This window comes from Corylus avellana, chromosome ca7 (genome assembly GCF_901000735.1).
Source record: "Corylus avellana chromosome ca7, CavTom2PMs-1.0".
Taxonomy (NCBI): domain Eukaryota; kingdom Viridiplantae; phylum Streptophyta; class Magnoliopsida; order Fagales; family Betulaceae; genus Corylus; species Corylus avellana.
In genome coordinates, this window is record NC_081547.1 from 11,626,856 (window position 1) to 11,644,033 (window position 17,178).

At 35.9% G+C, this 17,178-nt stretch overlaps 1 protein-coding gene across 2 annotated transcripts; it reads right to left on the reverse strand.

Moving 5' to 3' along the window:
• Positions 1–12,260: 12,260 nt before the first annotated feature.
• On the reverse strand, positions 12,261–14,426 carry LOC132187373 (dormancy-associated protein homolog 4). Of its 2 annotated transcripts, none has more exons than XM_059601668.1 (3): positions 13,913–14,426; positions 13,058–13,141; positions 12,261–12,661 (listed from the first exon to the last, which is right to left on the reverse strand). In XM_059601668.1, the coding sequence occupies exons 1-3, from the start codon at positions 14,166–14,168 to the stop codon at positions 12,654–12,656; spliced, it is 348 nt and encodes a 115-aa protein (XP_059457651.1). In that variant the 5' UTR covers positions 14,169–14,426; the 3' UTR covers positions 12,261–12,653. The 2 variants fall into 2 exon arrangements, with proteins under 2 accessions (XP_059457651.1, XP_059457650.1); XM_059601667.1 differs by having other exon boundaries at positions 13,039–13,141; positions 13,913–14,421.
• Positions 14,427–17,178: the final 2,752 nt, after the last annotated feature.

Genomic DNA, 17,178 nt, shown 5'->3' on the forward strand with positions numbered 1-17,178 from the left:
ACTTAATTAAGCTGTGCATTTGCTAAAATCTGATATATATCTCATGTAGCACTATGATTCATGCATACTTAATGTAGTAAATATTTCATACATTGTATACGAAATTAATTGGGTTTGTGGTGTTTTTTACAGGGTACCATGAGTACAAGGGGGAAGAGGAAAGCACGTAGGGGCTCGTCCGCAGTGCGGCAGTCTACGTCGCCTGGGTCTCCGGCAGGCCAACTTGATGACAGCGAGCAACAAGACGTTGCTCAGCTTCTTGGGATGCAGGAAGGATATCGACCACTTCTTCCAGGCACGATGGAAGGGGAGACCCCTGTCCTAGCTCCATACACTCGGGCAGGCATGGCCCACATGGGGTATCGGGTTGATTCGTACCCGTACAGCGGGTTACGACAGAGTTCTGAGGGCGATGTCGAGCGGCTTTACACCCAGCATAGCGCAGGTACGCCCGACTGTTTTTTTAAAGATTCAAAAGATTGAAAGTTTCTAACTATATTGGTGCAATATCAATTATATTTAACTACAACTACAACTTCATAGAATTCTAAACATTATTAAAAACTACAAAGCAGGTCTGGAGGACACTGAGACAGAGGCCCAGGAACACATGGTTGGTGGGGCACAGGCCACGGATGACCCGCAGCCCACCAACCCTGCTCCCGACGCTCGGTTAGGCCCTCGGCAGGTCCGGATCATAAGTAAGTGTATATACTTTAATGTCGTGCATATTTGGTTTTAATTTACTTGTTACCTAGTATTGAATTCGAAATAACTTACCTAACTAATTTTTAATTTGTTAGGTACTGATTCTGAAGGAAACACCGTTATTGAGGTGTTTACCATTCTTGATTCGCACAGGCGGCCGGGAGTCCCCCCCGGCAAACGGATCATTTTGGAGTACAATGCATCATTCCAGCCCGTTGGATTTAGTGCCGTGCGGTTTAGACGGATGACCGGAGACATAGTTAGGAGCGGAAATTTTGTCCGAATACCGGACGATTGGACGAAGGTACCGGACCGTACCAAGGAGGATATTTGGGACGCCTTGATGGTATGTTTTTTAATAATAAGTTAAACACTAGTAATGTATATATGTATATATACGCTCTAAGTTGCAAATATATATGTGTGTTTAGTAAGTAAATGCATATACACATATATATATATTTTTTTTTAATTTATCAATGTTGAACTTGTGCAGGCATACTTTTTCGTTCCACCCGAGTACAACTTGGAAGCAGTAAAAAATGAAGCATTTAAGGATATGGGCTCCAAGCTGCGGACTTGGAGGCACGATCTTAAAAAAATATGTGCCATTACGGAGGAAGATACGCCGGACACTATACGGGCAAGACTGGGGGGACAGACGCTAGGCGAGTACAATGCCGTCGATCTGGATATCTTATTGGAGAGATGGTGTACCCAGGAGAATAGGGTAGGTCATGAGTTAAATTCTTAGTGTTGTGTACTGTCATTTATTGTAATTGTATTGGTATTAACATATTAAAAGTGTTAACTGTGTAGGAGTATGCGGCGAAAATGAAGAGCTTGCGAGCATTAAATGATTCACCACATTGCACCGGATCAATGAGCTATGCCAGGTTGACACATGAGGAGGTACGTGTGTAATTTATCCTATATATATCTAACATTATATCATTTGATATATTTAAAAATAAATGTATGTCCTATTTTAAATGCAGGCCGAACGTTTGGGCCATCAACCTACTCGTGCACAAAATTATGTCAAGTCACACACGAAGAAGGGCGGTGGATATCCGAATGATATTGTGAAGGAGAGATGTGTATGCTATTCACTTTTCATATGTTGTTTTGCTTGTATATTTGATAAATTATTTGCGATTAACAGTTGTGCGACCCACTGACTCAATAATTAATGTGACATTCAGGAAAAGATGAATGAGCTTATACCCACCGACCCTGCAGCATCGTCTAGCATCACAGAGGGAACGGTCAGGTGGGCGCCAAACGACGCATTCGCCCAGGCAATGGGAAATAAGCCTGAGTATGCCGGTAGGGTTCGGATGGCCGGACCAAATATTCTGCCTGTGCGGGGGACCATACACTCATACTATACACCGTCACAGGCACGGTCAGGAAACGTCAGGTACTCCACGATATCACAAGACACACTTGATAGAGCGCTTGACGCGGAGAGGGCGAAGCACAAGGAAGAGATGGATGCGTTGTTGGCCGAGAACAATGCGCGGGTAGCCCAGCAAGTGGCGGAGCAGATGGCTGAGAACAATGCCCGGGTAGCGCGACAGGCAGCTGAACAGGAGGCTGAACGTCAGGCAAGGTTTGACGCCCGTTTTCGCCAACTTGAGGAAATGATCCGGTTTCACACCCCACCAGACAATGCTTCCCCACCCTTTGCGATGGTGCGATCGTCGGTCGACAGTGGATCAGGTACTGACTTTTTTTAATAGTCAATTTAGTTTTATAACTGTCCCTATATATATATTTAGAATTTGGATATGTTGTAGTCATTCTAAATAATTAATGATGTTGTAAATCTTGCTTAAATTTGGTTTATATATCATGGTTGGTTTGGTGATGGATGTGGGTTAGAGTTTTGCATTTGAAGTATTTATTTGTATTATGGTCCTTGTAGAATATTAAGAATCTAGTGTATGTGATTGCGTGAGAGTATGAAACGATCAAGTCCACAGTAGATGAATATCATAATTTTATGTAGTTAATTTATTTTGATTTGAATATATATAAACTCCTATGTGTTAATATCATCAACAAATTAAGATATTACGGGAAGATTATCAAAATGCTGCATGCATTATAAATATAATTCAAATTGTTGGCTTCAATTTGGTCTACTATGAAATAGTGCTGGTTGAGATAATTATTTAGAGTTATTCATGCACGTATAAATGGATATAACTGCATGGCACGAAGCAATACATGCATATCAATATCATCAAGACCAGTTCTTCATAAACTTAATTTTGTAACTCTAAATATAAATAGATATAAATGCACTCAATGCTAGGGAGGGCGCTTTTCCTTTGTGTTTATCATCTCTTCCATTGAACCCCCAACATTAATAACCTATATGGAAGTTCTATAATTGCAATGGAAAAAAGAAGAAGATCATATGTCTCACATAATTGCCATGGGAAAAACGAAGTTCATTGTCTCATGTCTATATATTATTGATTGCTCTGTGACCATGCATATATATATTGACTTAATTTTTTTTCTAATTTTTTTTTATATCAAAGTTCTGCTAACTTCAACGTTTTACCTATTTTAGTTATATCATTTACTGTGGAATAATTAACAACTGAGTTAGGTGAATATTCGGGCATTTTTCTTTCACTTTACCGACGTGATTGTTTGTATTCGGGCTCAATGATTGTTTGTATTATCATCTACCGTTAGTGGATTTTATTTGTTTGGTGGTTGTTTTATTGGTGAATATTGTTTGTTTTATCATTTGCAGGTAATGGACATCGTCGAGAGGATGCTATGGATGTCAATGATCGATAGTCTGGTTGAGAATTTGAGGCTATTCACAGTTGTGTATAAGTTGATGTAATTGTATTTGTGATTGGTGTATATTATGTTAGTATGTGACATTTTTGGTGTGTTGAAGTTAGTTTTGGTGGATAGTTTGTGATTGGTGTATATTATGTTATTTGCGTCATTTTTGTGTGTTGAAGTTAGTTTTGGTGGATAGTTTGTGATTGGTGTATATTATGTTATTTGCGTCATTTTGGTGTGTTGAAGTTAGTTTTGGTGGATAGTTTGTGATTGGTGTATATATATTATGTTATTTGTGTCATTATGGTGTGTTGAAGTTAGTTTTGGTGGATAGTTTGTGATTGATGTTAATGGATATGATGTATGTTATTTGATGGAAAAATTGTATATTATTTGCATGGATTTGATGGATAGATTGAATATCAGGTGAACCGTAACACAAAATTCGGGTATAGTCCTGAAATAAATCACAAAAAATATAGGGGGGAGGGAAAAAATTTGGTTCAAAACGAACCAAATTTGCCGACGTGTCAATTTTTGACACGTCAATAATTACTGACGTGTCATTATTTGACACGTCAGTAATTCTTGACGTGTTAGTGGTTGACACGTGAGGAATTTCCTGACGTGTCAAAAATTGAAACGTCAAAAATTCTTGACATGCTAGTTTTTCACACGTGAGGAATTTTCTGACGTGTCAATTTTGACACGTCAGAAAATTTACTCACGTGTCAAAAAATGACACGTCAGTAATTACTGACGTGTCAACAATTGACACGTCAGGAATTATTTTTGACGTGTTAAATTGAACACGTCAAAATTTCTTGACGTGTTGGATTTAGCACGTCAGTAATTCCTGACCTGCCAAAAATGACACGTCAGGAATTTCCATTTCCTGACACCCACATTCTTCACGACCGAAACACGTCAGGAAAGCCCAGTCAGGAGGATTTACTGACGTGTCAGACGACCTGACACGTCAGTAAACCTATGTCAATAAAAATTGTGTTTTTTGTAGTGTGATGATGAAATGTGTTGAACATAAGCTCACATTTGGTGTAAGTACAAAGTGTATTAGCATATTTAATAAAGTTGATTCTCTCTCTCTCTCTCTCTCTCTCTCTCTCTCTCTATATATATATATATATATATATATATATATATACATGTATTGTGGTGTTTGTTTTTTTTTTTTACTAGCATGATTATTGTATGTTTGTCAAAAATATTGAACATGTTATATGGTTATAATTTGACTAATATAAGTTTTTGGTTTTTGAATTGTTAGCAGATTGATCATAACAATGACAATAACAGAACGCAAACGTGTTCCAGCAACACGAGGCCGAGGCCAAGGTCAAGGTCGGGGCCTTATTGAAGAGCATGAGAGTCCGACTCTCAATTCTGGGTTTGGTGATACAGATATGCAAGTGTCGCCCTCGCCCCCCTCCTCCTCGAGTAAGCGGATGGGCATCCTTCGCACGAGTCTAATAATCCTATTCACTCAGTGGCAGGATTGGATTCACAGGGAGCCGCCCCTACTGCATCTTGTAAGTATGACAGATTGGGGCAGCAGCTTGGTTGGAGAAGAAGGAGCAACGCTCACGTGCTGGAAACGTAGGGGTGTGTCCACGGTATGCTGGTTGGCCTCTAGAGTACGACTTCTGCGTGGTATGCTCGAGCAGGTAGAAAAATTGGCAGAAGCCATGTGCATCTCAGCCATGGATAGGTTGTGTTGAATTCGCATCTCATGAGCCAATAGATTGCCATATATTTCATCAATAGTGAGAGGATCTACCCGTGTGGTAACAGAAGTTACAAAAGGATCGTAATCAGATCCGAGCTCAGCAAGAAGGAATGATACGCTCTCAAAATCGTTCAATGGTTGTCCGGCAGCAGCTAGAGTATCACTGAGGTTTTTGATCTTCTAGAAATACTCAATAATAGAAGAGTTACCTTTCTTAGATGTAGCAAGTTGATAATGGATATGCATGATTCAACCACGGGACTGCGAAGCGAACATGGAGATCAAGGCATTCCAAAGTGCACGGGCAGTAGCACATCCTACGGCATGCACCACGCAGGGTTCGGTGAGGGTCGAGATCAACACACTTACGATCATCTGATCCTTCTGGACCCACTGCATGAAATCAGGATTGACCATGGTGGCTGGCGCATCTGCTTGTGGTGCTGGTATTAGGGATCGTTTGTTGCGGTGGTGGATTGGTCCCACTGCATGAAATCGGGATTGACCATGGTGGTTGGCGCATCTGTTGCGGTGCTGGTAATGGGGATCATTTGCTAGAATATTTCTACGTAAGAATGCTTTGAATTACTTACCACTCTTGGTGGTTTGTATTGATATTTATAATAATGCAAATAACCTAGTTACAATCAAACTAAGATACAAAGAGATAAGAGATAATTACTAAAAGAGAAGAAATAAGAGATTAGTGTAGAGAATGAATTCTAATTATAGATAATAACTTATTGGGTTTATCTACAGTTTGTTATTATCTTGAGTGTGAGAGTCCCATACAATTTCAAACTATTATGTGTTCTAACAACCATCGATTACTAAAAGTATGTTTGACATTGTATTTGGGAAATAGAGTTTTTTAGCAAAAGCCTTATTTTGGCCATTTTTAGAGTAAAAAAGTCAAATAAGTACTTTTATAATTTTTTACCAAACATGCTAACTTTTGTTTTGCACAACTTTTTAGGTATTAAAAGTACTTTTTAAACTCTCGAATGCAATCTCAAACAAACTCTAAGCATAGACCTAGATTCACAATGAATTTTTCCTTGTTTTGGCGTTGACATGCATGATTCTTCCCTTCAACCAACTATAAATATATGCATTCCTACTAAAACCTTCGATCAAGCTTAATAGTCTCTTTTCCACTTGTAGCTCTTGAGCATTGATGGGGAATATATATATCCTATTTTATATAATAGGCCACCATGAGGAAGGTATTAGAATCCAACCCAATCAAATTTCAATTCAAAGTTATCGTATTAAGTATTAGGCATCAGGGCAAATCAATCCTCTTGTACATGGTCCACTACTCCACCCATAAATGACAACAAAGAATGGAGCAAAAAATTGTACGGTTCATTGAGCAATCCGAGCAACAAAGATAAGAAGTGATTGAGATGTCGTCGGTGATCAATATGAAGTTTGATTGTCTCTCTGAGAACGTTCATCACAACCAAAATTAGCGAAAGTGGCTTCAACTCACCATCACTGCCGCGTGCTAGGGCACTTTTTGGATTTGTTGATTTGGGCTCGGGTTCTTGTTAGGATGGACACTCACACCCAATACTTGCGTCAGCCCCTCATATCAATAGCTATGGGGGCACCAAGGCTTGCAGTTAGATGGATGGATGCTCGAGCACTCACAATGAGAGGTGAGGAGGTATCAGCAAGCAATTCAAAAGAACAATATATATAGCCAAGATATATGGCATAACAAGTGAGAATTTCGATAGATAATTCTAGATCTTGAGTCTATCAAAGATCTAAGAATTCTTTTCAAAATGATACAGTCTATCTAAGGTTTGAATGAAAATATGAAAAAAGCTCAACTCTGAGGCTTCTTATTAAACAAAACTAAAAAAATAAAAATCAAAAATCAAAAGCTCTATTCTTGAGGCTATAAATCATGTATTTATAGGCCCCCAACCCTAAACCTAAAAGCAAAACGAAATAGAGACGGAATTGAAATTCTATGAGGCCCGTCCGGATGGGACATACCCCTGTCTGGACGGGCACTAAAAAGGTGTGTAAATTAAACATAAGTATGTCCGGACAGGGCCACAAGCTTTCCCGAGACTTCATTGTCGATGGCATGTTCGGATAGGCTGGATCCCTGTCCTGACACAGATTCTAGAGACTTCCATTTAGGCCCCATGTCCCATCCCTCTTTATGAAATCCCTAGATGATTGTAAAAGAATAAATTCTATCATTTCTCATTCTCAACCCCCTAAGATTAACCTTGTCCTCAAAGTTAAAAATCAGGAAACTGGCTTTTGAGTGAATGAGCAACTTCTCATGTAGCATCTTCTTTTGGCAGGGGCCTATATCCATTGAACAAAAATTGATTGTGTTATTTTCCCTTTACACAAATGGTTCATTAGTTTTGTATCCCTCATTAGTTTCATATCCCACAAAGTATCAATTGCAGTTCGAGAGATTCCAAGGTGGTTTCCACCCGTTTCATTGCGGTGGTGCCAACTTCATATGATTGGATTTTCTTCTTGTTATTTGAGAAAACTTCACTTAACTCCTTTAAACTTCTATCACTTTTACAATTACTCCTTCATAGTTCAAAAAATTTCAATTAAGTGTATCAAAATTTCAATTTTTTGCAATGCCACCCTTCCGTTAGGTTTTTCCGTTAAATCCTAACCCAAGGGTGTCATAATTACCAAAATGCCCCCATTTAAAAACAAATTGCAAAGATTCAGGCATCGGTTAGGATTTAACTGAATTTGCAAAAATTCTCATGCCTAAATCTTTGTAATTTTTTTATTTTTTATTAAAAAAAACATTGTACTTCGAGAATTTTGACAAAATTTAAGGAAAAAACCTAATGAATGAATGACATTACAAAAATTCAGAAGTACGATACACTAAATTGAGAGTTTTTTAACTTTAGAGGGAGGGGGTAATTGCAAAAGTGATTATCCCTCCTTCTTGTTATTATTTTCTTTGTATCCCACTAAGTCAAGCCGCATGCTTGCATCAATGCCTCGGATGGGAATGTTGTCATATCCAACTCGACCACCGACTAGTCAACTACTAAACGTGGACATGAGCTCACAAGGAAAACTTCCCTGTTTTGGCATGGACATAATTCACCCCTTAAGTAGCCCCCGTTAATTTAACTTTAAATAAACGCATCCCCAGATAAACCTTTTGATCAAGACAAAATAGTCTCATTTCCATTTGTAGCTCTTGGGCATTGACGGGAATCCCCTATTTATTTAATAACCCACCATAAGAAAGGCATCAGAATCCAACCTGTCAGTTTTCAATTCAAAGTTATCTTATCATAGAGTACCCCTAATGATGGAGTAAATGAATATTATAAGGTGATTGGTTGTTTTGACTTTTGAGCAAGGAATTAATTGCATCATATTTATGGTATATTACAACATCTATCTATATATATGTGAAATTTGAAGTGTCAACTGGAGAAGGGGGTGCTGAGAATTTCTCGACAGTTCAAGATGCGGCTGACTGCTGACCCGGTTGAGAAAGTGAAGGCAACCTCATCAGCTTAGTCTAAATTCCCTCTAAAGAAGCTATTTTGAATCAATATGAAGAAGGAATTAAATTCCTTTTCTTTTGTTTCCCATTAGATTTTCTTTGAGCTTCAAAGAGATTTGGGCACGAGTATGAGTTTTCCTTTGTGACAAAAGATAACTTCATTTATAATAAGCTTTAATTTTCTTGTTGGCATTGATCCCTATGGAAAATTATTATTTGGATGCTTGAAGAATGTCATACTCCATTAATGGTTTATGTCGTGTTCAAGTTTCTTCATGTCAATTCTAGCAATAATGGAATAGCAACGGGACAATTAGAACTGGATCTGAGTCCACTAAAATTCTTAAAAAATTTTTAATTTCTAAAATTTTAGATTTAGCCTGTTCATTTTTCATCTAAGGATTGTTGTTCTGTCACGTGTTCCACTACTAATAAAATAATAAAATAATAAATATTTATTATTTTATTAATAGTGGAACACATGGCAGAACAATGACCATTGGATAAAAAATTGACGGTCTAAATCTGAAATTTCAAAAATTAAAATTTATTGAGAATTTCAGTAGATCCTGATCCATTAGAACCTTATCCCGTGGGGGCGGCCCGGAAACCCTATTGATAAAAAGTGATGAGGCACATATACTTTAGATGCCCACTCAATTATATTATATCTTTGTCATAGGCTGTTAAGTCATATCAAACTCAACCACCAACTACTAAGCTGACGAGGATCTTTACAATTTTTTTTTTTTTTTGAAATTATAGATTTTCAAATTACACAATTTTTAGTCCTTTTTAGGCATCGTAATGCTTAAAAAATACTACATATTTAAAAAGTTGAATGTTATCGAGACAGCTGGAAATAATTTTACTCCTAAACATGTTTTATCTTCACTTTGTAGAGACGCTTATTCTTCTTAAAATCAAAATATGAGTTTTTGCTCAAAACTTTTTTACAACGAGCAAAAACCTGATGAAAATATATTTAATTATCAAATATAATATGCTATATATTGAATACATGGCATTTTTCAAGCGTTTTAATGCCTATAAACGACCTAAATTGCATAATTTGAGAATCTACAATCTTTTAAAAATTGTAAGAGATCCTAATCCCTGCTAAACAAGCATGGACCTAGATTCACAATGAAATTTTCCTTGTTTTGGGATGGGCATGCATGATTCTTCCCTTAAGCCAACTATAAATAAATGCATATATACCTAATAAAACCTTTGATCAGGTTAATTAAATAATCTCTTTTCCACCTGTAGCTCTTAAGCGAGTAATTTTAGAAGTCCTTTTTGTGTCTATCTTGAGTCCATCTAAGAATAATGTGGCTATTAAAATCATCATTTGAACAAAATTTAATAATGATCAATTACAAGCCCAATGGTGATTTTAATAGACACATCATTTTTTTAGGGACTCAAGAGGGACACAAGAGTGATTTGTAGCATTACTCGCTTTTAAGCATTGATGGGGAATGGGAATATATACCCTATTTTATATAGGACAGAAATTTCCTCCAACTAATCTAAAGAAAATATCCTCAAACTTATTTAAATAGTACCAAGTGTCTATAAACATTTAAAATACACATTAAGTTCTTAACGTCATTAATAGCAATTTACTAGCTTCAACTAAATTTAATGTACATTTTAAATGTTTTTAGACACTTGAAACTATTTTAAATGAGTTGAAAAATATTTCCTATAGACTACTTTAGAGAAAATTTCTGTCATTTTATATTAATAGGCCACCATGAGAAAGGTATTAAAATCCAATCCAATCAAATTTCAATTTAAAGTTATCTTTATTATTAGGTATAAGAGCAAATCGATCCACTTGTGCATGGTCCACCCATAAACGACAACAAAGAATGGGGCAAAAAATTGTACGATTCATTGAGCAATTCGAGCAACAGTTGCGAGAAGTGATTTTGATGCCGTTGGCGCTCAACATGAAATTTGATCGTCTCTTTGAGGACGTTCAATGCAACCAATGTCAGCGAGAGTTGCTTTAAAGCACTATCGTTGCCGTCTGTTGGAGCACTTTTGGATTTGGGCTCGGGTTCTTGTTAGGAGGGACACTCACTCCCAATACTCATGTCAAACCCTTATATCAACAGTTATAACTTTATTGGGGTGCCAAGGCTTGCAACGAGATGGGTGGATGCTCCGGCACTCGCAATGAGAGGTAAGAAGGTCTCCACAAGGAAATTCAAAAGAACAATATAGATAGTCAAGATATATGAAAAATTCAGGAGAAACTTCATTTAACCCCCTAAAGTTTCATTACTTTTGCAATTGCTTTCCTCTTCTCAAAGTTTAAAAATTCTCAATTTTATGTATCAAATTTCTAACTTTTTGTAATGTCACCCATCCGTTAGGTTTTTTTTTTTTTTTTTTTTTTTCTTAAATTCTGTCAAAATTCTCAAAGTACTCATATATATATATATATATATATATTAAAAAAATGCAAAAAATACAAAGATTTAGGTGTGGGTATTTTTGCAAATTCCGTTAAATCCTGACAATGCTTGAATCTTTGCAAAAAAATTTTAAAAGGGTTATTTTTGCAATTATGACACCCCTCCATTATGATTTAAAGTAAAAACTTAACAGATGAGTGACATTGCAAAAAATCGAAGGTTCAATATACTAAATTAAAAAGTATATTGAACCTTTAGAAGAGTAATTGTAAAAGTGATGAAAGTTTAGAGGGGGTTAAGTGAAGTTTTTCCAAATAACAAGAAGAAGATACAATCATTGGGTATGAAGTTGGCACCACCAAGATGAAACCAATGAAACCGGCCACCTTGGAATCTCGCGAATTGCAATTGATACCTTATGGATATTAATAGATAAACCCACCATTGAATGAATGTGTGCATGGTCCACATGACATGAGTTCATAAATCTAATAATTGATATATTGAATTTGTAAAAAAAAATATTTGTGTAACATGCCTCGGGTGAGAATGTTGTCATATCTAACTCGACCACCAACTAGTCAACTACTAAGCATGGACATGAGCTCACAAGGAAAACTTCCCTGTGTTGGCATGGGCAGAATTCATTCCTTAAATCGCTAGCTCGTGTTAATTTAACTTTAAATAAATGCATCCCCGGCCCAGATAAACCTTTTGGTCAAGGCAAAATAGTCTCTTTTCCGGTTGTAGCTCTCAAGATAAATTGATAGGGAATCCCCTATTTATTTAATAACCCTACCATAAAGAAAGCATCATAATCCATCCGAGTCAAATTTCAATTCAAAGTTATCTTATCATAGAGTACCCCTAATGATGGAGTAAATGAGTATTATAAGGTGATTGGTTGTTTTGAGCAAGGAATTAATTGCATCATATTTATGATATATTACAACATCTATATATATATATATATATATAAATAAATAAAAAATAAAATAAAAAATAAAAAACAAGATTGAGAAGCAAATGCATACAGAAAAAGAACTCATTTTCAACAGATTCCATTTGAGTGTCATTCGAAGAAGATTCATAATACATAATCCATATTTACAGAGAAACGTACACATGAACAAAAAGAAAAAAGAAAATAGAACAAGAAAAACACTCCAAAGCTCAAAGCTCAATCACCTGAAGGTACCCAGAAAAAGAAGACTCAATTTACAGAAACCCATGGAAGCAATGGTTACTCTTGTGATTATTCTTCGGCCGAACCATTTTATTATTATTACTAGACTAAGGTGTTATATTTATATGCAGATGCATAACATATAGTCTAGATATATGTACAAATATATTATATATTGCCGAGACCGACGTCAAACAAATCGTCACTTCCTTTCTCAACGATCCAAAGCACTAATCACGATCCTGTAACACGTACGTAAAAAACCATCAGCAAGATCCCATTAGAATAATTTCTAAATTGCTTCTCATACATTAAAAGCAGGTAACATTTTAATAGAGTACTGCTATATAATTGGGATGATGTGACAATAAAAATTAGTCATTGGATCAACAATAGCTTTGTAAAAAGAAAAATCGATTAATTTTTACGGTTACTTGCTAATTTTCAATGCCACATCAATGCGTTTGTATGAAAATCATATAGCAATCTACTGAATAATAGTAATACGGCCCTGGCACTTGGATTGAAAATCCTGAATGATTTCCATTCCAACCGGGACAGTGCCAAAGAGCCAGGGGCATATATCTCGTTCTAGAAAGTAAAATTAAAGAGAGAGAACCAATCGAAAGCGGTCGGACTTCTAGACTCAGGTTGTTCTAATGCTCCGACCAGCGATTTTCTCCTCGTATATTTTTTCATGATGTCCACGCCAGGTGTCTCCGCTGCATGCAAACCAAATCCCGGCCATATAATTAACGACGAATTAATATAAGATAAACAAAAGTTTTACTTGATCTGTAAATTAAGTAAAGGACATAAAAGTAGTTGTTTGGCCACTGAGAAAACATAGCAAACGCCGAAAGGATTAATGTTTCAAAATTTTACAACCCCGATGTGCCCTCATCTTGATCCCATGCAAATCAAGGAAAAGAGAAAGGCTGTGAAGAATAAAATATCAATTCCCACCCCTTCATTGTACACATAAGCTGCTGTAAGTTGTTATTTCTTTTCTACTAAATTTCACCAACCAATCACAATTTTTGCTTTGAATAAACAACAATAAATCATAAGAAAGCGTCAATTCTTATAATATTCATTTATGTTAGAATATAAATTAAATGGTTAAATTTATATTTTTTAATTATCTTATTCATTCACTTTCCATTTTAATTAGATATTCAATGTATTAGATCTCTTAAAATTAATATAAATTAAACTATTAAAGTCATCTCTTCTTATAATCTAGCTCCATAGGTTTTTTTTTTTTTTTTTTTTCTTTCTCAACTTCTTTAATTTATATCTTTTTTACTATTTTTCAAAAACCAAATAAATCTTCAAAGAAAAAAAAAAAAAAAAAAAAAAAACCATCTACATGCTATTTTTCAGAAAACAAATAAACTGTGAAAAAGAAAAAAAGAAAAAAAGCACCATCTAAATACTGGCTTGATCATTTTCATGCAAAGAAAATGAGAGTACTTGGTAATTGATCTTACGTGTTAATGGTGTTCTAGGGGTGGCAGAGCCCGCGGGAGACACCGGGGCCGAACCGGGATCAACCGAGAGGTTGTTAAAAGCGGAATTCGCCCTAAGAATGGTAATGCTCCGACTTACTTGCACCTCACCATCAGCCACCATAGGAGGCGAACCGGTGGCCGAAAAGGAATCATATTTGCGGAGTTTACTGAGGCCGGTGTCGGGTGCTGGACCAGCAAGGGTTTCGTCCCAAAGCTTGTGAAGGAAATTAGCCATGACTTCTTCTTCTTCTTTCTTACAAGGGTGTATATGTGTACGTATGATATATATTATATATATAAACTTATTTTGTTTACGTGAAAATAGTCTTTGGCCTTAACACAAAATAAGTATATATACGAAGAGATGGGGTGAAGGAAACAGAAGAGAGAAGATGTTGGAAGAAGATGTAGAGAACGAGTATAATCTTTCTTCTGCGAAGAAAGGAGGAGTTGCAGGGCTTTTGTAGGAAAGTCCTGCAAGAGGATAAGACGTTTGATAGCTAAATTTGAGTTGTTAGCTCCGGCTAAAATGGCTTCCTTGGGAGCCATCAAATCTATTTGGGGTATTTTCTTTGTCAATTATAGGTTGGAATTCATTATTACTTGCATTTAGATAAGAGAGAGAGAGAGAGAGAGAGGTAACAACCGGTCAAGATGAGGTGAGTTTGTTCTATTTTAGTGTAGGAAAATATTAGTTTATTTTAAGATACCATCTAACCAAGATAGCATTGAGCAACTTTGAATATAAAAAGGAAAAATAAACTATTATGAAAGTTTACAAAATTCCTACAAACTTTTACGCTTTTTGAAATTACTAAACTACCAATTTAGGATGTCGAACTTTCAATTTGTTGTAATGTCCTCAATCCGTTAAGATTTTCTGTTAAATCAGGTCAAAATTTTTAAAATACATTATATATATATATATATATAATTGTAAAAATTTAGGTATATGTATTTTTGCAAGTTCCGTTAAATCTAGACTAATGCCTAAATCTTTGCAATTAATTTAATTGTTTTTAATAAAAAAAAAAATATGGGTGTTTTGAGAATTTTGATAGGATTTGATGAAAAATCATAACAGATGAGTAAGAAAAAATCGGTTCGATACATTAAATTGAGAATTTTTAAACTTTTGAGGATTTGATGAAAAGGTAGACTGCCTTAGACTTGTTTAGACAAATAAATTTATATTTATTATTAAAAATCTTTATGGGAATAAGAAACATCTAGAAATGAAAATAAACTTTGAGGAGGCAGGTAATTTTTAGTTAAGCCGAGAATGAGGGAGCCGAAGCCCCCGATTTGTAGGAGCCAGAACCAATGAGAAGGTGTGAATGAGTCAAGTGGGTAGACACTTGAAAATAATTTTTACACGTCAGTTGGATAAGGTTGAAGAAATTCAAGATCCCACCAACATTTTGAGGTGTTCATGGGACCCACGTGTCTGGCACGTGATTAATTAGGATGGTGCATCCATCTTTATCCTCCGTGGTCCACCTCCTTGAGGTGCCCCTCCCTCCTATGGTGGTGGCATACAGATGGGTTTAGATTTTCAGCCAACTGGATTACGCCACCTGGATTATTAGGTTCTTTCCAAGTAATTACGTAGTAAACTTATGTAATGGACTTTTTGATTTTGAGCTGAAAAAGATGGATTGAAATTCACGGCAATTAATTGTTTTAATGTGATGAGATAGTATTCACGTCGTTTTTTTAATTGAAGGGTTGGAAAAACGCTACATATTAAAAATGTGACATGTTATCGATGAGAATTGAATATATGTTCATTAAATTCTTGTGCTCTATGTTATAAAAAACGTTTTGAGTTAAAAGATATTTTTTGGTTTTATGAAAAATGAACGTCTTTTCAAAAATAAAAAGAGAAGCATTGGCTATGCCGATTTACATTTTTAATATGTAACATTTGCCAAAAGATTCTTGAGGTTTGAGGCTGGAAATGGGGAACACATTCATCTTTGGTTGGATTGGTGGCACCCTGCTGGAGTTTTGTTTGAGCAATTTGGTTATAGAGCTGTTATGATGCCCAAAGTAGTTTGAAAGCTAAGCTTTCATCTGTTATTCAAAATGGTCATTGGTTTTGGAGGCTAGCTAGATCAGATGCATTGGTTGAGATTCAAGCTAGATTATATGAAGTTGGTTTGGGATCTTGTGATAAACCTATTTTGGATGCCTCAAGGAAAAGAGTTTATGTTTGCTCAGAAACTTGGGAGGTCCTTAGGGAGAAGAATGAGGAGGTTTTGTGTTGTAAATTGGTTTGGTTCCCTCTTGCTATTCTTAAGTGAGCTTTTATCTGATGGCTTGCTCTGAAGGATAGGCTCATCATAGGGAAAATATTGCTAAAATGGGGTTATCAAGGTAATGTTCAGTGTCGGTTTTGTCATCATCAATTAGAAAATTGAGCTCACTTATTTTTTTACTGCAGTTTTAGTTACAGAATTTAGAGATTTTGTATGATAAGGTGTAGAGTTGAAAGTATTTTTGTGGAATGGGATGACATTGTGCAACAAGGATGTAGTACTTGGGTTCATAAATCTCTTAAGTATTTGCTCTGGGGCTTGGTCTTGGGTTCAATTGTCTACAGTCTTTGGCTTACTAGGAATGAGCTCATTCATGCTGACCAGCCTTGTGCGAAGGAGCAGCTTTTGAAGAAGATTATATGGAAAGTAAGAACTCGAATTGCTGGAAAAGGAAGATTTCCTAGTACTCGTGAGAATATTCTCCTGTGTTCTCTGTGGAACTTACCTAAAGAACTTCTTATATAGTTGCTAGGTTGCAGGATGATCTTGGTTTCTGAGTTTACATTTTTTCTTCTGGTCTTTTTTAAAGACTTGTAATGGGGTTTTTGTGAATTTTACCTGCAGTACAGCTGGGTTGCAGGTTTTTTCTGGTGTTTCTGTTTTGGCCTTTTATAAAGGCTTGTAATGGGGTTTGAGGTGTTGTTTGGTTTGTTTTGACCTTAATGAAATCTCTTATTCATAAAAATAAAAAATAAAAAATATTTTTCAAGCCGTTCGATGAAGAAATGACCTAAATTCATATAAATTTAGAATCATTTAGATCTATTTGAATAGGTGGTTGAATAATTTAGAATTTACTTAGGCATATGGGTTCTATGTATGCTCTCTCATATTAACTGTTCAAATTACTAGAGTAGCTAATAAGTGTGAATCCTAATCCAATAAAAGACAATCCCGTTGAGAATTGAGGGATAATTAATGGAC